At 46.8% G+C, this 22,965-nt stretch overlaps 1 protein-coding gene across 2 annotated transcripts in view; it reads right to left on the bottom strand.

The window, feature by feature from the left end:
• ROR1 (receptor tyrosine kinase like orphan receptor 1) overlaps window positions 1–22,965 on the bottom strand; it is a 378,093-nt gene that overhangs the window by 37,466 nt on the left and 317,662 nt on the right. For both annotated transcript variants that reach the window (XM_053655609.1, XM_053655610.1), the window contains exon 5: window positions 1,014–1,141. In XM_053655609.1, the coding sequence (XP_053511584.1) occupies window positions 1,014–1,141 (128 nt within the window). The remainder of the gene's footprint in view (window positions 1–1,013; window positions 1,142–22,965) is intronic.

Below are 22,965 nucleotides of genomic sequence, written 5' to 3'. Positions count from 1 at the left end.
TTCTTCTTCCTATTGTTGCTTCTCCAGGTTAAACAGTTTCCTCTGTCACCTCTTTGTTCTTTCAAATTCCTCAAAGGACACAGTTTCTAGACTTTTTGTTGTTCTATGTGCCTACCTTGGGTTTGTTCTTGCCTCTCTTAAACCCCAGCGTTGCCAGATCAACCACAAGGCATCCAGTTACATTCGAATTTCAGAGAAACACCTGGTACATACTTCTAAGAAATTATGTTGTTTATAAAAAATGCAAGACATAACTGGATGGCCTGTATTTTTATTCGCTAAAGCCAACAACCTTATTAAAATCTCACAAAGGCCATTTGAATGGCTTGGGCACAGAGGCATAACACCGGCACTAAGGGAGGAGGTACACGGTGCCTTGGCCACCAGAACTAGGTGTGCAAAATCGTGCAAGGTAGCCTACACTACAGCCTATACGACCTAACTCATGGGTGCTAACACGTGCTTCACTATTAGACTTCCTTTAAGGATGCTTCCAATTCAGAAAAACGAGGAGTGGAATACGGCGAGCTAGAGCAGGAAGAGCCCTATGGTCATCTTGCCTCATCATTCACTTCGCAGATGAAGAAAGAGATTTTCACAGAGAGGAAGAGATTCCCCTAGAGTCACGGCAATTCTAAATCCATCCCCTTTCTGTCTACATGGTGTTGCTTCCAAACGGTAAGCTCTGTGAGGGCAGAGACCACCGGGCTTACTCACCCGCCACACCATCATGTGCCCCAGGGCTCAGCCCAGTTCCTGGCACACCGAAAACACTCAGTAACACTAGTGTCTGAACAAATGTGGGGCTTATCAAAGCTTCCCTTTTCTCTGAGAGCAACCTTCAATACATTATTTTAATGTAAATTCCAGAGCAGAGAGATACTATCTAATGCTCTTTATGGTCCTAACCCCAATGTCTACCCTACTCCTTTGTCAACAGAGGCACCTAGTGCCTCTGTTGGTGAAAAGAATACTTCTTTAAGGTATTAATAGAATTTCATTGGTAAACATACCTGTGATCTGATTTTCTATTTCCCCTTGCATATGCAAAGACTCCATATAGACAGTGCGGTTGCCAATAAATCTTGCACATGCAATCCCTCTGTATGGCTGACAGAATCCATCTTCTTCGTATTCATCTCTAAAAACAGAGCACATAGACATTTATTGATGCAGTATAGTATATTCACACAGTTGGATTTGACGGCGATGCCCTAAATAGTCACTAGGGGGCGCAGTTGGGCACAGTATCCTAAAGACTGGGCTAAAGGACCAGGCTTTTCCTCAGTTCCATCCATCACTTAACACATGTTGGTCACACTGGTCAGGTTCCCTTCACCTCCAGAAAACCGTCCTGAAGCACAGAATCATCCTTAAATATGGAAGAAAACACTTATTTTCGCAGCTGGTGGTGGGCTAGAAGATGATGTAGTTGTAAGAGCAAAGAGGAAATGAATTGGAAATCTGCACACATGTTCTACAGTTTTGTTTCTTTGCTTGTTTTTTAAACAGATTATTCCTGCTTCATGTGTGTGCTATACGCAAGATCCACTCCAACTGCTGTGTGAATCAGGTGGCTCCACGGGGTGACGAGGCAGGGTGCAGCGGACAAGGAACTAGAGGTTCTGCGGTTCCTCCCCGCCTGAGACCACATTATCTCTACCCGGCCTGGGAGAATTGTGGATTGGAACATTTCAAATGCGTCACGAAATCCAAGGGAATCTAGAAAAGATGCCAATGGAAATCTTCCTCTCACAATCCCCTAAAACTTTAAAATAGAATCTTTAAAAAAAGTTTTGCTGCCTTGCAATTACACTAATAAGTTTCATTTTTAAAAAGGTGTGGGTGGGGTAGATTTTACCCTGTGGACAGGAGACACTAGAAAACCAGGTGGTTAGAAATGGCTGGAGATGAGAGGCTAGCAATGAAGACCCAAGATGGCGGGTTCAGCTCCGAAGGACAGAGACCATAACCTCCTGCAAGGGCCCACGGTGAGCAAGAGGAGGTGCCAGAGCACAGAATGCTCAGCTGTCTCTCCAAAGCAGATCACAGCCAAACGAAAGACCACCGTCCGTGCTCACAGGCTGACTTTTACATTGGGGCCTCCTTCTCTGTTAACTGGGCTAGAACAAAATATCATTTCTCCTCTATGGTTTCTTTTAAGTTAAAGTACTTTAAAGCAAAAGTCAGGAGAAGCAGAATTCCCTTCCTGAGCCTGACATTTACTTACCAGAGGCAAGTCCTCTGAGCCCTGAGCCTTGTGTTCTTCTAAGATGAAGGGAACACCTGACCTGTCCTGTGGTGCGGGTGGAAACCCATAAGGAGCCTATCGAATAATGTAAATGCTTAAAAAAAGTACTGCACAGAGGGTAACACAGTTACTATTTACAATGACCAAAGAAGATACTTATTTTGAAGGACAATTATTTCCTAAGCTCCTACGTGGTAAAATGAGCTGTAGTCGGTGCTACGGCCCTGGACTTCCCCACTTGGGGGGTTCAGAAGACCAGGTGAAAGAAGTCTGATAGGGCTGATCCTCGAGGCAGAAGTTTCGGATGCTTCCTGCTCCTGCGCACGGGACCAGTCGTTTTGAAGGTGGAGATGGGGGACGTGTCTTCAGTTTGGTCCTGAAAACCGTCCGTATTGCAGAACTCTTAAAAACGCAGACTTTAAGTATGAATGCAAATGAATATATCATATACTCGACATAAAGACATCGAGGTTTCAATGTTGCAAAATCCTGCAAGCACTCCACATGTTTACTTTCATAAATCCTGGAGTAATGTTGAAGTCTTTTTGGCTTACATTTTACTTGGGTTGTAAAATTAACCCCACTTTTATTGGGTAACTAATACCATAAACCTATAGGGAGAAAGAAGGTTCTCGATGACCTAGCCTGGGATCTTGGAAACTGAAGTGTGCTGAGACCCCCACCCCCCCCCCCCCCGCCCCAGCCCCGTGCTATTATAGATGATGTCTTTCTATCCCCAGGCATTAGTGGAGCCCAGGATTTTAAAGGTGTCATTATGAGAACACCTCTTCCTCCCCCACAGTAAATTCTCAAGGCCTCGATTTATATCTCTTGGGAGGACAAAACCCTGGAATTACCCCCACATATAAATCCCCAGCCTACTGGGAGTTCCCATATTTTATGTGTGAGGCTTAGGCTAAACTCCTTACCACCTTTCCAGTTCAAGACTCTAAAAAGACTCTTTGAATACTTTCTTTTTTCCAAAATAAAATGGAATGTAACTCCTTGGCTGCACATTTCTTGTCAATGAAAGGCTTAGAGCTGCAGGTGTATTGAGGTTTTTACTGTGCCCAGAATTCCTGATATTCTGGCCAGTCTCCTGGGGACAGATATAAAATAACAAAACAAAACAAGGGTTTTTTAAAAAAATGTCATCTGCTAGGGAGTAGTGCTCAATCCTGACTGCTTATAAGAATCTCCTCAGGAAGTTTTTGAAAATGCCAAGGCCCAAACCCCACCTCAAACCTATTAAATCCTACTCTCCGGGGACTGGGCGCAGGCGTTCATGCTGTTAGAAAAGCTCTCGGTGATTTGGATGTGGTTGAGAACCACAGCACTAGAAAAACAAACCTCTTTTAAGTGTCTGCCACTCTCTGTGCTGGGTACTGTGCTAAGTGCTTTCTTCCCGGCTGCCCCTTACGTGGTGTTTCATCTGTATTTTACAGGGAGACACGCAGGTTCAGAGAAGGGAAGGAAATGGCTCGAGTTGGCAAAGCCAGTAAGTGGTGGACAGAGGATTTAAAGTGTAAGCTCAAGGCTTTACCCAATGTTTTTGGATCTGCAGTGGTGTTCTCTGCTTTTCAATACTCCCTTTCACTAAATCAGCCTAATTTATAAATAAGGGACTTAATTTTTTTTTTTTGATGTTTATTGACTTTAGAGAGAGAGGAAGGGAGAGAAAGAGAGAAACATCGACTGGTTGCCTCCCATACTCTCCCCGACTGGGAATGGACCGGCAACTTGGGTGTGTGACCTGACCAGGAACTGAACCCCTAACATTTCGGGGTATGGGACAACACTCCAACCAACTGAGCTACACTGGCCAGAACTATAAATAAGGGACTCTATAAGGTGCCTTTATTTTGTACCAGGCACTACATTTCGCTTACATATAAAACTGATATTAAATTATTTAAGGCTGACAACAATCTTATAAAGGTGTAGGTGTAATTATTCCCATTTCCATGAATGAGAAAACGGAGGGTCAGAAAGAGTAGAGAACTCGCCCAAAGTTACATGGCTAGATTTGCCCCAAACTAGTGCTTGTAACCATGGCAAACAGTGTCCTTCCAGATGGTTTGGTCATGGAAATTCTGGCACTGCTCACAGGGGCTTTCTGCTGTGGAGATGCCGGGTGGCAAAAAGGTTTTCTTTGAACGTGAAGTCACAACGGCCTTTCATCCTTCCCATTTTTCCTGCTGGCGTGGGCTGGGGGATAACAAATCCCCCTCCGGCACTAACCAGCCTCATGCTTCTCTCCGGCGTGCACTTCTTTCATCATTGATGTCCTCCACGCTCAGCAAATTAAAAACAGGAAGCGGCAAGGCGGCAAAAGTACAAGGGCACTTGCAATGAGCGTGCCTGAGGCCGCGTTCTGCAGGGAAGAAACGCGTGCCATGAAAGGGCAAGTGGAATCTTAGCCATTCATCACGGCGCTGGCACCCGCACGCACCAGCTACCTCCCGATGACGTCAGGAGGCAGGGCCGCCTTGCGATGGGGGCTCATGTTTCTCATAAAGGCAATTTCGTTACCATATCACCAGCCTCTGCAACCTTCCAAACTCACTGTCACGTGCTAGGGAAAAGCGAACACAGTTTGCGCTGCACCTCTGGGGTCTCCCGCTTTCCCCAGGGTGAGGGGGCTTCCAAGGGCTGGCCAACGCAGGCTGAGGGTCATTGTGAGTGACCGCCAACACTGTGGCCGCAGGAGGAGCATCTGTTCAGGAAGCCCCAGGAGAGGGACACGCTGCCACGGAGGGTGCAGACCAAAGCAGTTTTACAATGACAGTGGAAGTCCACACAAACTTCTGGGCAAACTTCTCAGGTCAGTGAGCAAAGGAGAGAATGCTTTGAAAATGAAAAAGCACATTGTTTTGAATATAATACGGGGCCAGACGTTAACATTAGGGGAAATGGGATGAAGTATATAGTTGACCCTGGAACAACAACGAGGGTTGGGGGTGTCGACCCCATGCAAAAATCCACATGCAGTTTGGGCTCTAGAGCCAGCCCTTCCCCGGCGTGGATTCAACAGTATTTCCGATCCGCGGTTGGTCGAAACCCACAGACCGGAAGGGCTGACTGTGTCTACTGAAAAAAATCCATACACAGGAACCCGTGCAGCTCTGACCTGTGTCATTCAGACCTCATCTGTATGTGGAACTCTGTACCATTTTTGCAACTTTGCTTAAATGTAAATGATATTTCAAAATAAAAAATTAAAAAGTCCTCTAGGATGGGGACCTTCTTCCTTCCAGTGCGCAGACAGATGGGAGCTATGGTTGTGGGCGGGGTGGGCCGGCCCTCAGAGGACTCTCTTTAGTCTTCGTCACAGCCTTACAGAGATCCCTCCCGGCCACTGAGTACCAGTTCTTAAGAAAAAGAATTAAAACCAGGGACTCAAAGAAATACTTGTTCGCCAGTGTTCATAGCAGTACTACTCACAACAGCCAAGAAGCGGAAACAAGCCCAAATGCCCATGGACAGATGGATGGTTAGACGTGGCAGAGACACTCAATGGAATATTACTCGGCCATGAAAGAGGAGCAAAGTGCTGGAGCATGAGACCATGTGGGAGGATGTCCACAACACGCTGCGTGCAATGAGCCAGACACAACTGCCCACGGGTCCTATGGCTCCATTACTTGAAATCCCTAGAATAAGTAAATCCACGGAGGCAGAAGGCACACTGGTGGCCACCAGGAGCTGGGGAGGGAGGAATGGGGGTGACCACTCAATGGGCGTGGAGTTTTGTTCAGTTATGATGAAAGCATTTTGGAATCAGATGGAGGCAGTGGGTGCACCACACTGTGAATGCACCAAACTGCCACTAAGTTACTCACTTTAAAATGGTTGGTTTTGTGTGTTGTGAATTTCACCTCCAGTTTTAAAAAGTCCTCATTTATATACAAGGGACAAGGCAGAGGGACTTTGGGGAGAGCCAGTGGTTGGAGATTCAAGCCAGAGGCAGCTGGGAAAGATGTAGGGGTAACTTTGTGGGTTCTTTCAAAGCTGATTAATGAGCCATAAGCATGGACTAATTTACACAGTGTCTGCAGGTGTCTTGCTTCTGAAGCTCGTCGTTCTTTAACTGGGAGCCAGAGAGGGTGGTCCTGCCAGCCCATCCACGGCAGCTTCCTGGGGTCAGATGGCAGTGAATGAAAAAGCCCAACACTTTGGACTTTCCCCCCTCAGCCCCTCTTAATTAAGAGCCCCACCTTGAGCCATAAAGATGGAATCACATGAAGACGCCTGTGCCAAAGTCCCGAGTCCTGGTTTGAAGAAAAGCCGTCACGCGGTGCAGAGAGCTACCGCAGCCCTGGGTGTGCGCTAGTGTGCCACTCGGAGAAGTGTGTTACTTTTTCTCACGTAGGAAGCAATTTCTCTCTACCCAAGCAAAAATAACTTACCAGCGCCTTCCCAAAAGACCATCGTGGCCATAAGTGGATGGAACGCATCCTCTTCTAAATTTGTAAATCAGGCCACATATTAGTTGATCTGGTTAAAGCACAGCACACACACAGCGCTTCCCAGGGCTGGCGCTGGTCACTTCAGGGCTGGGTGCAAAGCTTCCCGGATCAGAGGCAAGGTTTCCCTTGGGAGGGGCAGTCTGATCTCTTTACGTTGAAAATCAGCTCTTTTTTAAAGATTTTATTTATTTTTAGATAGAGAGGAAGGGAGGGAGAAAGAGAGAAATGTGTGTGGTTGCCTCTCACATGCCCCCTACTGGGGACCTGGCTTGCAACCCAGGCATGTGCCCCAACTGGGAATGGAATCTGTGACCCTTTGGTTCACAGGCCGGTGCTCAATCCACTGAGCCACACCAGCCAGGACAGCTCTGTCTTTTAATTAAAAATGGAGGATACACAATAAAATAAAGATCCAAGTAAAGGTTACACAATTATTCTAATGTGCATCAAATATCAGAGACATAGAAACAGGAAGACCAAATTATAATCTTATGTGGTCAAAAAGTTATCACCTCTCCAAAAGTACCTCCTTCCCTTTTCTGAGAAGATTTGGAACTTTGAAGCATCCTTGATTAAATGCCAAACACGAGGAGGGAAAATACCTTGAGTCTCGTCAGCTTTAACTGCACACACCCTGGAAGAGAAGACCGGCAGAGAAAGGGCACCAGGACAAATGCAGGTGGAGACTCTGCAGAGCCGGCTGGAGCGAAGGAGGGAAGGGGATTGTGGGGGGAACCGAGAATCTGCTGTGCCTCGGGGTGGCTGTGGTCAAGAGACCACAGGTCAAATATGTGATCCCAAAGTTATCTCACAAGTTCTGTTTTCAAAGGCCGACCTGAAAGTGGGCATCAAAGAAGGTAGCGAGTTAACATACTTGACCTTTAAAGGTCATCAGCTTTCAGAGTGAGCCAAGCAAGGCACGTCCACCCAGAGGGGTAATGAATGACTCAGAGGCAACTTCAGTCTGTAAGGCTGAGAATTGGGCTCACTGGAATACGCCTTCTCCTCCTCCCGGAATGCCTTTGTGAGAGCAAGCAGTGCGGAGGGTCCGTGCGGAGCACCCACGCCCTTCCCCAGACCCGAATCCCGACAACTGTCGACATCTATTTCTTTACGAGAGTCCCTTGCTCTTTCTCACACCACGATTTTGCTTTAAAAAATTAAATTACATTTTTAAAGTTTTTTTTCTTGGCTATGAACCATTAAGACAAACAGATGAATAACGTTCTGTCATAGTTTCCAGAGCAGCACATAATAGTTACTTGTGTCCGACTCAGAAAAGGGAAGGCGCTGGCCTTGCTCGGCGGCAGCCTTTGGAACCACGGGGCTGCGTGTCTCTCTGGAAAGGCAGCAGAATGACCCGGGCTTGTGTCTCACAAATGTAATTTGAGGGAAAATTGCGCGTGTAATACATTTTATTCCCACTTAGACACACGTTAGAAAGGACAGCACTGCACTAGTATGGTATTTGTGAGAATACAGGGGATCGCTAATAAAAGGAGTGAGTGATTTTTGCACTGTCCTGTTTCCTGGGGTTTTCGTGGTGGGGGCCTTGCACCTCCTGAGAAGCCCTGGGTGTGAGTACTTTCCCTCCTACGAGGGAGGGAAAAGCTGCAGCTTAAGCTGGAGCTGGGGGTGCATAGGTGGGACTTGGAGCCCCCCACAGACTGGGTCCTCCAGTTCTAACTACCCCCTAAATTTGCCCACTGAGAAGAATGGGAGTTTAGAATGATATGAAATTCACACATACCAATCTGGTCAGATTTTTAACCACAAATCTTACTAGGATTGCTTTGATTTTTTTTTTTTTCACTTTCCTTTTATGCCTTGGGCCATGGATTGAAAAAAGAGACGGTTTGTGGAAAGAGTGGTAAAAGGAATTCAGGGACTTCTTAGGAGGGTTTTAATTTCATCATGCTACTCAGAAGTGGGGTGAAACCCGATCCCCAATTCTTGCCTCTCTGCTTCGTCTCAGCTTTGTTTCTTATTCCTTCTGCTGGTGGCAGTTACAAAAGACTACAGTGGTCCCCCTCTATCTGCCCGGGACGTGAATCAGCCCTTTGTCCAGGGCGTCCGCTCTGGGCACCCTACCTGCCCGTGAGCCACTTAGCCGCTGTCTGAGCTCTCGAACCGACTGTCTAGGTGCTGCGGGGCTGGTGTTCAAGTAGCCTTCAGTTTACTTAATCGTGGCCCTGAAATGCAGGAGGGATGACGCGGACAATACCAAGGGGAAGCTGTATATATGCTTCCTTTCAGTGAACAGATGCACGTATAGGAAAAAGCATGGTGTGGACAGTTTGGTACTATCTGTGGGTTCAGGCACCCCTGGTATTTTGGAATGTAATCCCCATGGGTAAGGGGGGACTACTGTACTAGTCTCCATGAAAAGCAATGGTGAGTTGAATGCCTCCTCCAGCCACCAACCCCAACGCAAAATAAGGCAATTCAGAGGCAGGCACATCCAACACCGAATCGCACACAGTTAGACGTTGCAGAAGAGGCAGAACGTCACACTGGTACAGGGATCGGTTGGTGATGCACCGAATGGGAACACTGCAACTGGACAAGCATTGCCACCCGTTAGACAAGGGGTCTCTTGAAGTCCAGTGGGTTCTTCAAGAAGAAATGAGGAATAAGGGTGGGTCTGGGCGGCTTTAACTGTAGTGGGGACATGCAGAGCTGAGAACGGGGACAGTTTATGATGGTGACATTCGGACACCGATATAATTCCTGTTCACTAGGATTTACAGTCTAGTAAGGGACAAATATGTGCGATAGATAAAATTTCTGCTCCCCTTCCCTCCCCACTCCTTGGCTCCCTCTTCCCGTTCCTTATTCTTTTTAACCTGTGCGTTTGTTGAAGCCTTTTGCTGAGATAAAAGAATGGTATCCAACTGAGGCTGGGAAGCTTCTAGAGGAGGTGAGAGCTTAAAAGAGGAATAATTCCACAAATCATGGATTAAATAGTGTGCTAGCCGAAGTAAGTGGCGTTGGAGGCTGAGTGAGGCTTGGTGGGAGTAAGGGGGCAGGGGTGGGGTGGGGTGAAGGGAGGACAGGCCAGAGGGTGGGGTCTGAATCTGTTGCGTCTTGGGGAGAGGAGAGGGCGGATTCCATCTTCTCTGTGTGCTTGAATCTTGCTTTCATGTTCCTTTAGTCCTTTTTTTAAACATAGCCTTATTTTAAACTTGACACCTCAAAATTATAATAATAAAAAAGGAGAGGGGAGTGGATTTCATACTGAAGACAAAGAGACCCCAGAAAGTGACGAAATTAGTGAGATTAGTGACGGTGTGGCAAATGCAGGGACTGGAGAGCTAAGGCTGGGGATGGAAGCCTAAGAGGACAGGTTCTGCTGCTCCAAAGGGCAGAGGCCACAGCCCCCTCAGGGGCCTGCCATAAACCCAATGCAGGGTGCAGACAGATGGCTGTGTCAATGGACAGAACTGAGCCTGGGTCAGAGGTGGCAGAGCTGGTGAGGGCACTGCTTACAGACTTGGTGTGGAGGGGAACTGCGAACGGAGGGCAGGCACCAAGTCTTGTCGCCGGCCCCTGGGCCTCCCACCTTATGAAGCCATTTAATTGGAACAGAAGTTGGCAGGCCTCTTGTCCAACACTCTCTAAAGTTAAAAGAACCAAGAGTGATTGGTTATGTGACTTTCCCTGGTTCTCACGTAATTAGAAGGGCAGCGCACGGTGCAGTGCAAGGCCAGGGCTTTGGGGACCCACAGAACTGGGTTCAGTCCTGCCAGCTGCCTGCTGGTTATACGTGCCCTTTGCCAGGTGTGCAGTGCCTCCGAGCCTCCATCTCCGCACCTGTAAAACTGGTGTATTAAGTGAGATAATGTACCACGTGGTGTATTAAGTGAGATAATGTACCACACATCTATTTGCTCCTAGTAGTTGCTTATGAAGTATAAATTCTCTTTCTGCTTTACTGATTCGCCACACACTATTTGAGGCACCGGAGAGAAGACACATAAAAATCCCCACCTCCCTCCCACTGCCATTGTGTACTGTTTACACTGGCTTAGATTTCTAGCTGGAGGCGCTTTCTCCCACTTAAAAAAATAATTTGTATGTTAGAGCTCCTTCTCGCTGTACCAAAGACTAGTCATACAAAAAACAGACATGCGTGTAAACTCTCTGGGCACGCTGGGAGCACAGTGGGCGTGGCTCATGAAGTCAGAAAACCAAGGTTTAGGGGTTAGCCTGTAAGAAGTGAGGTTTGACTAAACTGCTGCTTCTGCTTTTATTTGGTCTGCTCTGTATACTGTGTCTCCATCCCATGATATTGGAAGGACCCTCTATGCTTCATCCTAAGTCCCAACTGCTGACTGGAGCACATGGATCTCCTCTCCCCCCCACCTGCTCATGGACATTGCTCTGGCGACTGTCCTGTTTCCCTGCTGTATCACAGGACACGTTGCCCTGTCTCTGTGGATCATTCCCACCAATAAACCAATGTGCTCTAATATCTTGCATCTTAAACGCTCTTCTGTGTTCCTGTTGAGCTACTTTTACATTTTTTCTGCTTCCTTTTATAGCAATACTTCTCTCAAAAGAAAGGTCTACATCTGTCTCCCCAGTTACCCCATTTGCTCTGGGACTCACCGAGAGCCGGCCTTTACCTCGCCATTCCACAGAGAGAGCTCTCCTCGCAGTCAGGCATCTCCACGTTCAGAACCCAGAGGTGAATTTCCTGCCTTTATCTTTTTCCATGACCTAGCAGCAGCATTTGACACAGCTTACTACTCCTTCTGGACACTTCCTTTCACACAGCTTCCAGGACACTGTTCTCTCTTACTTCTGTAAGCATGGATTTCCTCCCTTCTTTGGCTGTGACTTCTTAGCCTCCTTTGCCAGTTCAAGATTCCAGTCATTGAGATTCCTAGACTTAGTCCTCAGACCTCTTCCTTCTGCTCTCACTTCCTACCTGACCTTCCTGTCTCCTCCCAAGTTCGTATCTCTAGCTCAGACCAATCTCCGAACTTCAGCCTCCATATCTCCCCTTGGGTATCTAAAAGGAATTCAAACTCAACATTTCTAAAATCGAACTCTTACTTCCCTCCAAGACCATTTTTGAGTTCTTCCTCCATCCCAGGAAATAACAATTCCTTCCTTATAACTGTTCCTCACAAAGCTTCCACGTTCTCCTTGCCTCTACACTTTCTCTCATAATCACATCCAAACTACCTGCCCATGCTTTCACCTCCTCCTTCAAAGTCTACCCCAAACCCAGCCATCCCGTTCCCTCCAGGTCCAGACTAGCATCATCCCTGCATGACGTTTCCCCAAAAGTTGCACAGCTGGTCTTCCTGCTCCTACTCTTGGCCACCCTAGTCTATTCTCAGTATGGCCGGAGGAGGGAATCCTTTGGGACGTAAACCAGCTCATGCCCCTCCTCTGCTCAAATCTCTCCAATGGCTTCTCTCCTCATGCTAAGTAAAAGCTGGAGTCCTCACAGTGTCCTCACATAGTCACCCACCCTCCCACCTCTCTGACCTCACGCCTGCCACTTTCCCCTTGCCTTTGCCTGACTGATGATTATGGATTGTACTGAGTATCATTGGGTGTACTAGGTACTGATATATTTAATTATTTATGAACAAACAATGAGGACAGGAACTTTGGTTTGGTCACTGCTATGTCCCCACCGTCTATAAAAAGCACCTAGTAAGAATTAAGTTGTTGACACTTAATACTTAATGACTGAATTAAATTTCTCCCACTTTTTACTTTAATGTCAGCAAAGAGAGAACCTGAGTTCATCTAACAACCAGAAATTTATAGTTCATTCGCCTACCTCCCCACCCCAGCCACCCAATCTCCCCATGAATTTAGTTCTGCTGGACAGAAGAAATGGAGAAGAGAAGAGGAAAATGGGAAGCATTTTTTAAAATTTTATTGATTATGCCATTACAGTTGTTCTATTCTCCCCCTTCATTCCCCTCCACCCTGCACCCCCTCCCGCCCCCACCATTCCCCCCCTTTAGTTTATGAACACGTGTCTCAAGTTCTTTAGATTCTATATTTCCCATACTATTCTTGCCCCCCTATCTATTTTCTATCTACCGTCTATGCTACTTATTCTCTGTACCTTCTCCCCCCTTCTCCTCCTCCCACTCCCCTATTGCTAACCCTCCATGAGAAAGTGGGAAGCATTTTAGAGTAGCAACAGTATAACTTGAAGACTACATCAGCTACCGAAGCACTTCTTGAACTCTACCCCCTCCTCCCTCCTGGCTCAGGTGCCCCCTCCCCTCAGCTGACTGACTCGCCGATAACTAGGAGGCCCACCTCTCATCTTCTGCTCTTTCAACCGTGCGTGAGGCTACCAGAGGGTCCATCTCTAGTGGAACATGGTGTCGCCCCTGTGATCAACGTGCTCCACAAACCACATGGCCATGCTCAGGCATACAATGCATTCTGGTTACTGCAATATGGGTAATACTGGAAGGCCACAAACTTCTTAGCTAATTTAGTTTTCATTTCTTTATTTTCTCTTCCTACTTTTGCAAGGTATAAAGATTTTACTCTGTGCTCAAAAATATCCTTAAAAAAATGGCCCTTGACTGTTAGCTACGGTACCACTTGTAACCATACGTGGATGTTTATGAAAACACCGAATTTCCCCAAACCAGAAACAACCACAAATGTGGAAGTAGGTCCGATACTTCTGTGCCCCTACCACATGCTAGGAACCCTCCAGGCAGCCGTATGATCCACATTCTCCAGTTGAGGAAACTGAGGTTTGGAGATTAATTTGGTTACCAAAGCCTTAGGCCTCACTCCCAGTCTCCTGCTATTTGTGAATACTATAAAACTAATACAAATATATATACAAATATGTGCACATACTATTTACTGAAAAAAAAACCACCAAATAGTATTTGCACAGATAATGCTGCTATGTAAAATGGTCATACGTGCAAGGGAGCAGTATAGATGCAAGCAGGTGATCTTGATTTTGTTGGACCACACGTCCTCCCAATTTTCCCAGCGCTTAACACTGCTGCAGTAGTCAGATGCACATGCTGGGAAAGCGAGCTGGAGAAAAGGGGCTAGACTGTGTTGTACACCACCTAGACGCCGCAGACGGGGGAACATTTCACAGGCAGTAGTTGAGAAGGTTTTCTGGAGAAGAAGGTGGCAAAATTAAGGGAGGAATCTAAAACCACAGAGAAAGAAGGTAACAGGAAAGATCCCTCCCAGGCGGTCTGGCTAGATACAGCTAATGCTGTTCCCACCTCCTAGATATTAACAGGAAAAATGCTGGCCAAGTAAATTCTGAAATTTCTCCAGGGCATTGCCTAACAAGCAGGATGCTGGGACTGATCTTGGCATTGCTGAGTGGAAAAGTCACTGGGCTGGAAATCAGAAGGCCAGAGTCCTCGGTCCTGATTTGGCTGCCAGTAAGCTTCATTACCATATAAACTTGGATAGGCCACTCGCCCTCTTTTGTCCTCATTTACTTCATTTGTATAAAATAGACACTGAACTATATGATATGTTCTTACCAATTCTAGTTGTTCTTTCCGATCCTCACCTTTTATGGTTATTGACGGTTGCCGTACCCTCCTACTCGGTCTGTCTCCCTGCCTGCATTCGGGACCCTGCACCTGGATCGCTCATGCTCCTAAGGAACAGGCTACCTAATAGGGGGATCAGATCATCTCTTGCTTACAGTTTCAGTGACTCTCCACTGCACACATCCGCCAGGGCAGTCCTGGCACGTTAACAGAGATCACGATGTCCCCAAACGACCAGCCTCAGCCCCTTCTTCAGCCATGTCTTCTGCCATTGTCTACCTTGGACTCCAGGGCCCAGGAATGAAGGACAGGTCACAGTCTCTGAGCACACCACACTGTCATGGGCAGTTGTGCCTTGACCGTTTCTCTCCCAAGAAATCCATTCTCACCTTTCTTCACCTGCACACTACCCTGCATCCGTCCAGTTCTAGTTCAGTTTTATCTCCTTTAAGATGCTTTCCTGAAACCCCCAGACTAGTCCACGAGAAGATACATTCTCTCTAGCATCCTGTACTTACTTCATTATACTGTGACTATTTGTTGAAATGTCTGGTCCCCACCAGGCAGAATGGTCTTGAAGTGTAGCAGCTGTTCATATATTTCCTTTGTAGCTTAACCTATCCCCAGTCTCACTCCCAGCAGAACCCAGTACATTGAACTTGGTTCATAAAAGGCCCCCAATAAATGTTTATGGAACTGCTCTCTATGCTCCTCGGCTACGGGCTGTGCAGACTCTCCAGACTCCGTCACCATCAGCCTCTAGCAATCCTTCATTTGAATACAGTCCCCAAGGTGGACCAAGGCAGGCTCCATCCATATTTATTAACTTCACTTAGCTGGCTCCCCAAGTGCTTTGCAGCCCCCAATCTGTTAGTTTCAGAGTTGGCAGGTCAAAGGCAGGGTCCCTACTCCCCGCCTCCTCCCACCAATTTCTCTAGCCAGCAACAAAAAGGCTTCCCAGTCCCCCAGGGCCAGGTTGCTGCTACAGTGGGCTCACGGTGCAGAATCGTATCTGAGTCCACCAGGGTATTATTTTAAGCATTACTAAACACCCCTAACCTATCAACTCCTGGCTTTGTAGTCATTTCCAGTTGGAATGTCTTTAGGCTGAAAGAAGACAGGTTTGTGAAAAGACATAAACATCTTTGGTGAGAGGTGACATATGTTTTCTCCTAGCGAAAGCAAGGCACTCCCGTAGATTCTGCAGTTTTTGGACACTGCATAAAATACATCTCTTAGGCAATTAATTTCCTGGCAGGCTTTGAGTGAAGCAATTACTCCATGTTTTTCTTTGTCATTGTTCGAAAGTTTAACAGTGCATCTATCTACTTTATTCGTGTCTGGGAAGCCAAAGACCGCCTCAAAACCTCTGCAACAAACATATGTAAAAACACTTAGTGTTCACACGTTTGATTTAAATATTGACAAATTTTTTCATTAGAACGTTAAACCCTTAGCTTTATTCATCTTAAATGCTTTCCAGGAGAGTGACTTCCCCATTAGAACGACTCCCAGTAACTCAATACAAACTTTGCAAGTGGGACAACCACAGACCCGGGTAGCCTGTGCTCACATTCTGTGATGAGGCAGCTGTAACTGGTTATGAACCAGTGCTGGAAATAGTATTTGGAGCTTTCTTGGCAGATTTCTTACATCGTTATTCAATATGAACTGCAAATCACATGCTCATAGTTATGAAAATGTCAGGAAACTCCTAGTGTTCATGCTTTGTTTGACAAAGCTATTTTCGAGTAGTGTTGGAAGGCAGGGGCATCAAACAATTGGTGATGTGGAAGGAAAATGCACCCTCCCACTCCCAGCAGTTTTGAGAAGCTGGTAATTCGGTCCTATGTGACAAGAGCTCAGCTCTGAACTGAGGGACGTGCGTTGCACGCCGTCATGATTAGTCCCGGATGCATATCAGGGCTACCAGAGGTCTGGAAGGAAATGCAGAAAACTTGTTCACTTCTTGCTCAGTTTGGATCAACTGAGCTTCAGAGCAGGGTCAGCACACTGCTTGACTCTTACTCCTAGTGGCAGCTGAGACGAGCCCCGGGGCAAGGACCAGGAATAAGACAGAGCCTCCAGAGAGAAGGGACAGAGAGGGGAGGGAGCAGAAAGCAAAGACAAGTTGGTTGATGGCATTTTGTGGTGGCCAAAACAGAGGGAAGGAAGCTACTGAAAAAGTTGATTGTCACTAGTGGCACTGAGCGTAGGCAGAGAATAGGCATGAACTCTCTGCAATGAGGGAGGAGCCATCCTGCCTTCCTCTATGCTGGCCAAACTTCACCTTCAGCATCAGGCTTGACTCTGGGCACCAGAGTTCCACAGGGTTATGCATACACCATCATTCATGGAGAGCAGAGACTAGGTTGGTGGGGAAAACTAACGTCGTGTTCCAAGAAGCATGGCAGAAGGAGCTAGAGAGGTGATCCTGAAGAGACGACTTGAGGGAACATGAGCACAGACTCCGAATGCTTGAAGGACACTCTGTGTCCCTTCTGGACAGGTGTGCTCTTTGAGTTCCCTCTTCATCTCCTGATCCTCCAATCAGAAAACATATTTACTGACAGCCCACTGGGTGTCCTCAGGGATGCAGCAGTGGGCAAAGCAGAGTCCCTGCTTTAAGGGACTGTGCATTCGAAAGGCATCCAGTACATGGCTGCGAGTCAAAGGCTATACTTATCAAAATGGAGAGCAGAGGAGGAACAGTTGGACTGAGATGCCAATGAACAGTGTCCTTGGAAATAGTTGAAGAAAACTGGAAAATGCCAGTGCCCAGAAAACTGAAGTCAGAAGGTCTGAGGAGAAAACGCCAAGTAGTTCCTTCTTTTCCATTCTCATATCACTAAATCACACCTCCAATTAAAGTTCCAACTGGTTAAATGGTGTTGATTGTCCCCTATTGCTTTCAGGACAAAGTGCAAACTCCTTAGCCTGAGGCATAAGGTAGCTTAGGAATTGGAGCCAGTCATCTCTGCAGTCCCCACCTCTTCTGTTCTGGCAAAGTGAAGAGAATAGGATAGAAAACTCCTGCCTGGAGTTGGCTAAATGCAGGCTGGGGTGGCCAAGGATGGCAGCTTCCAATGACCTCTATGGGCTCCTTCATCCAGCCAACATTAACCGAGTGCCTGGCCTCAAGCTGCAGCAGCTGGTGCAGGTTCTGGTGGTCAAGGAGCTCGTGGTTTAAAGAGAAAGTGGCAGCTACCCATGGACATGTCATATAGGCTACTGCCTGGCCAGGTGACGATGGCAGGGAAGGGCGTAGTTCCATTCACTTCAGGGATACTGAGTATTTAGGATGTGCCAGCCACTACTCTCCACTACTCCGCATACCGAGGGTGGGGCAGGGGAGCAGTCTTCTCTGGTGCAGCGGACATGGGGTGCAGGGTCTTGGAGAATTTAAAAATAACAATGCAATCAACTATAATTTAGTCAGCTTTCATTACCATTACGTGTTTGCAATTCTAACAATGCCACGTAAGATACTCCTCCGGCCAGAGCGATGCTCCCACAGCCCCAGCCCTGGACACCACTGCTGGGGCGACAACAGCCAGGCACGCTGGCTCTTCCCTTCCAACTTTAATATCAGAACTGCCCCCATCTGCTGGCCACTAGCCCATCCAGCAGGAGACCTCAGCTGGATACAAAATGTGACTGTGTTCTGGCCAAAGAGATGTGAACATCTCTGGGTCTGGCCCTTGTAGAAAGAGAGAGAGGGAGGGAGGGAAGGAGGGAGGAAGGAAGGAAGGAAGGAAGGAAGGAAGGAAGGAAGGGGAAAGGAAGAAGGAAGGAAGGAAGGAAAGGAGGAAGAAAGGAAGGAAGGAAGGAAGGAAGGAAGGAAGGAAGGAAGGAAGGAAGGAGGGAGGAAGGAAGGAAAGCAGGGAGGGAGGGAGGGAGGGAAGAAAAGGAAAAGAGAGAAAGGGAGGGAGGGAGAAGGATTGTGCCCTTAAAAAGAAAAAAAAGGGGATGCTCCTGACAGGACCGTGGCCATACAGATGCTGAAGAAGCCTCTAGGACAAGAAGCCTTCGGCACAGGTTGAAGCTGGCGGAGGAATAAGATGGACTGAGCCTGGGTCTTGAGGCGGGGGGAATGGGGAACAGAACTACCCTTCCGGCTCTCCCTGCCTGTCTGTCTGTCCACTCATTATGATACCAGCTCAGACTGTATCTTAATTACTAATGAGAGAGACAAGTAAAAGAAACATACAGCTCATCTGGTGACAACCGTGCACAGAAAAAGCAAGCAGGGGCGGGGACAGTGAGTGCTGGCGTGCAGGGAGGTGGCCCTGCTGCCGTGGCTGTCCGATTTGCGTGGCTAACGCAGCAGTCGCAGTGTGTTTTAGCCCAAACAGATGTGTGGTGAGTGTAAAATACACCCTGGATTTTAAAGACTTATTACCCATCCCCAAAAGAAGAAAAAAATCTCATTAATGTTTTGAATCTATTAGGGTAAATAAAATATATTCTTTAAATTATTTTACCTGCTTTTACTTTGTAAAATATGGCTCAGCACATTTTAAATTACATTTGCGGTTCACATTTGTGGCTCACACGGCATTTATCCCAGCAACTCCTCACGGTCCCCCCACCCCAGATCGCCCTTGAGCCTGGTGCTCCAACCCCGTCACTGACTCCTCCCGTCACAGTCTGTCCTTGGTGCTGTTGATGGGGGAGAGTCCTGCTCTCTGGGTGTTACGGTTTCCTAAGAATAATCACAATCATCCAGGAGACTCTTTTAAAGACCCAGGAAAGAAGTCCCCTGTATGTGGCGGAGGGCACATCTACCTCTTTGGAGAGCAGTCGAGAAGCATCAAAAGGTGTTGCCTCGGAAGAACATACCCTTCCCCAACTGCACTGCCACCGTCTGTAAACTTCCACTAGAACAGATTTGCCTTTAAGTTTTTTTTTTTTTCCTAGAGGGCATTTTTTAGAAAAGTGGCATTTGAGAAACTCTAAGCTACCATGTCCAAGACTAAGGGCTTTGGAGTCAAACAAAGCTCTGCCCTTTCTTGGTCATGTGGCTTTCAATAGCTGCTCAGGCTACTTCAGGCGCCTGGTTCTTCATCTCCAGAGCCAGGAGACCCGTGTGCACACCTCACACCACGGTTCCACCTTCAACACCCGTGTCGTGGATACAGGCCAACTCTCGGACTGCAGACCCCAGGCCTCCAGCCGACCCTCCTAGGAAGCTGTTCAGAGTCACAAAGAAGGATGAAAATACATGACTACAAAAACAGGAACCACCTTTGCTTTCACTGCCTGGTGGAAAAATTCTGCCAACAGGGAGTGGGCTGGGAAAGGCGGTAGAAGGGAAACCATGTTCTTGGGGAGCACACAGAGCATTCGACCTGGAGGCTGAGGAGCCGGGGGTGTGTGAAAAAAAATTAAACATGGAAATGGCTTTTCAAGGAGGAGGAAACACAAGGCAACCTGGCGTGTCACCAGTGAAATGTCCTTTTCTCATAGGCCCTTGGGCCATAGCAGCCAGAGATGGCCTGTCAAGGTGATGGTGGCTGATGCACGATGAAGTGTTTCATTAACACGGTCAAACCATGACAGCATTTACAGGTCCAATTGCTACACCTTCACGTGTCACCCAGACATAAATCTTACCTTACTTCACACATCCGGGGGCAGCTGAAACACCAGCAGCTTTCATCCACGAGGCACAGAGCGGACTAAGGCCCTGTGTGCATTGTGTCATTTCACTGTCTGCACGTCTGGGAGCCGGGTGTCGGGAACCCGAATCTACCAAGGCTCAAAGGGGCTTCTCAGCTTCTCCTTTATCCAGTGAGCACCGGGAGAGTTAGTGTTGGCTCCGTCTGACTCTGAACTAGTCTGCTTTGCTGCTCAAAATGTAGAAAAGCCAGATGTGCCTTGCTTACATTTATTATAAAAATAGTAAAGTCTTATAAATTGGACTAAATTTTACTGGGAGTGGTTTAATCATTTTGACGCTAGTGAACTGATCGCCCCAACTAGGAAGCAAACCATGTTGGTGACTGAGAACGGCTTGGGAAGGGTCCGGGCAAAGCGGAGCCCAGGTGGCATCATGGAGAGGACAAGACTGGGAGGCGGGCAGGCCTTTTAAGCCAGCTGGGGCGATGCTGGGGCATTCTGTAAACCTCTCTGAGGCTCGAATTGCTTAGCAATGAAATGGGAAAACTTCCCACCTGCACTGCCGGTATCGCGGAATTTCTGTATGAGAACTACCTGGAAATGCTTTGGTGAACTACAAAACCTACACGAACTATCAGACTAATGGGTGGATGCAGTGAGTGAACGGGTGTGAGACAAGGGTGAACCCAGGGTTGGGGGGGCCGAATTCTTCTACAAGCCTGGGTAACTATGGAAAATGTGATTTTTATCATTTGTCCATCCCCTCATTGGTTTGAGGAAAGAAAACTACCCTGTTGTTAACCCAAAACAAATCAAACTTGAATTAAAAAAAATAACATGTGCAAAGTGGTTCCTGCTTATAAAGCATTTTCCATACATTATCTCATTTGATCCTCAAAATCACCCGATGAGGCAGATATTTTAAAGATGAGGAAAATAAACTTGAAGAGTGAGATAGTTTCTATTTGATCATCTGGCTATGACTTGGCAAGGTGGGGACTCAACAGACCAAGGTCTGTTGGTGTCAGATCTAATGTTCATTCTTTCTTCATTGTTTCTTCTTAGCTTGAGCCTCCCTTCTCCCATCCCTCTCTACTCCCTGACAAAAAACACATTAGCAGAATCTTATTTCGCATCACTGATCACTCCCTGGCCTTAGTTAATCAAGTGTTGGTAGAGGAGCATATTAACTTTCCAGCACTGTCCTGTATTGCAGAGGTTTTGGAAGGCATTGGACTTGGCCTCTACCTTCAAGGGGCATGTAATTCCTGTAGACAGACAAGATACACAACATCCAAACAACTAGAGGAGTGGTGTGTGAAACCATATAGCATGGACTCTAAGTGCAATAGAACTGACATAGGAGAACATGACCGGAGGCTGGGGTGGTCAGGGAAAACTTCCTGGAGGAGGTGAAACTTCAGCTTCCTCCCAAGGTCATGGTAGAAAGGAGGCCAGAGGCTCAATCCTGAGTCCTGGCCAAGCATTCTTCTCACTAGACAGATTGGTGCCAAAGGGAAGGGTAGATTATACATTTAAAATGCTCTTTTGTTTTAAACACACACGTATACACATGTGCTCATGTGTTACTTTGTTGCTGGACATAAGCCCTGGCAAGCAGGTAGGTATCTGTGAATGCTTGTTATCCGAAAGGTCTGTTCATATGTTAATGAAAATGATCATTGCAATATTGGTCATATCATTGAAGAGGTGCTCAGACTGACTTACTGCTTCTGTAAAAAAGCTATACTTTCCGAGGTAACACTTTTGTTTAAAGTATTCATTTATATGGGTTTCCTAAAAATGCAGCCTGGTAATCCAAAAGCCAGAAGTAGTAAAGCTGCCCACTTTGAAACCTCCTTTCGATCTACCATGTGCAAATTCACCAGGCCTAACATCAACAAGATTGTGACCCCAAACCTCCGCACCATCTTTTCGAGTTTGACGCAGCCAGTTTAACGCTTGACATCACTGTTCAAAAAAACATGTTTTGGTCTGAGGAGCCATGAAAGCACGGCCATCCCACCGCTGGGATGTCGGGGTCCCCAGAAGAGCGTGGGTTAACTTGAAAGCATGGGGGGACGGCCTCATTCCCTCAGTGACCCTGAGTTCACAAGAAACTCCCTATTTGTTTCAACACATTGTAAATCTGGGTCCCTAGTGCCAAACCCTGTGTCTGGCCTGGAGTCAATCTGCTGTATAAGAAATAAATGTTGAGTGAATGAAGAGCTGCTTTCTTTGATGATTTTGTACTTCACAGTGCTCTGAGAGTCCCTGTTATAAACATAATAATGTCAACTATTTGTTGGCACATGTATGCTCAGCACTTGAGAAATAGGATATTACTTGCACCATACAATAATCATGAAAGGCAGATATTACTACTCCCACTTAACCGATGGAAAACTGAGGCTTAGAGAAATGAAGCGATTTGCCCAAAGTTCACATTCAGGTCCACTAAATGCCGAAGCCCATGATATCAACTTCTGTGTGCAAAGCCACTCAGCCTGGATGTGCGTGGGGCAGGAACAGAGAGAACTAGCGCAGACAATGAGAGCCGTATTAATAAAAAGAGCTCACATTTATCAAGCAGGTGTGCCTCTGAAGTGATATACATACGCTATCTCATATAATTATTATTACAACCCTCAGAGGAAAGTTTTATTTATCCCCTACACAGATGAGTAAAATGGGACACACACAGGAATTTAAGACACTCGTGCAAGGCCACCTCGTAGTGAATAATGGATTAATGTACCAGATGTGAAACTGTACATATTACTCACACTACTTGTATAACAAAACAAAACCCAAACCAGCTATCTTATTTTTGCCTAATTTATCCCTACTTAGCAAAAATTAGACTTTAACAATGTAAAAAACAGATCATTCTGATTAATGGAAATACTCCAGTGAATGGAGAATTCATCACGTATCCAGTAAGGCCCTAAGCCCAAGGTGAAGAAGGTTCACGGTCCCTGCCAGGAATCCACTTGGACTTCTGCTCTATGAGCCCCTCATTGTTCATCACTTCTCAGCGGTGCTGAAAGGCGAATGATGCCTGTTTGAATTGTGTCAATCAGAAAAGGCAATG

The sequence above is a fragment of the Artibeus jamaicensis genome, unplaced genomic scaffold (genome assembly GCF_021234435.1).
Source record: "Artibeus jamaicensis isolate MK-2021 breed Jamaican fruit bat unplaced genomic scaffold, CSHL_Jam_final scaffold_1019, whole genome shotgun sequence".
NCBI lineage: Eukaryota > Metazoa > Chordata > Mammalia > Chiroptera > Phyllostomidae > Artibeus > Artibeus jamaicensis.
This window is presented reverse-complemented; position numbering and strand designations above follow the sequence as displayed.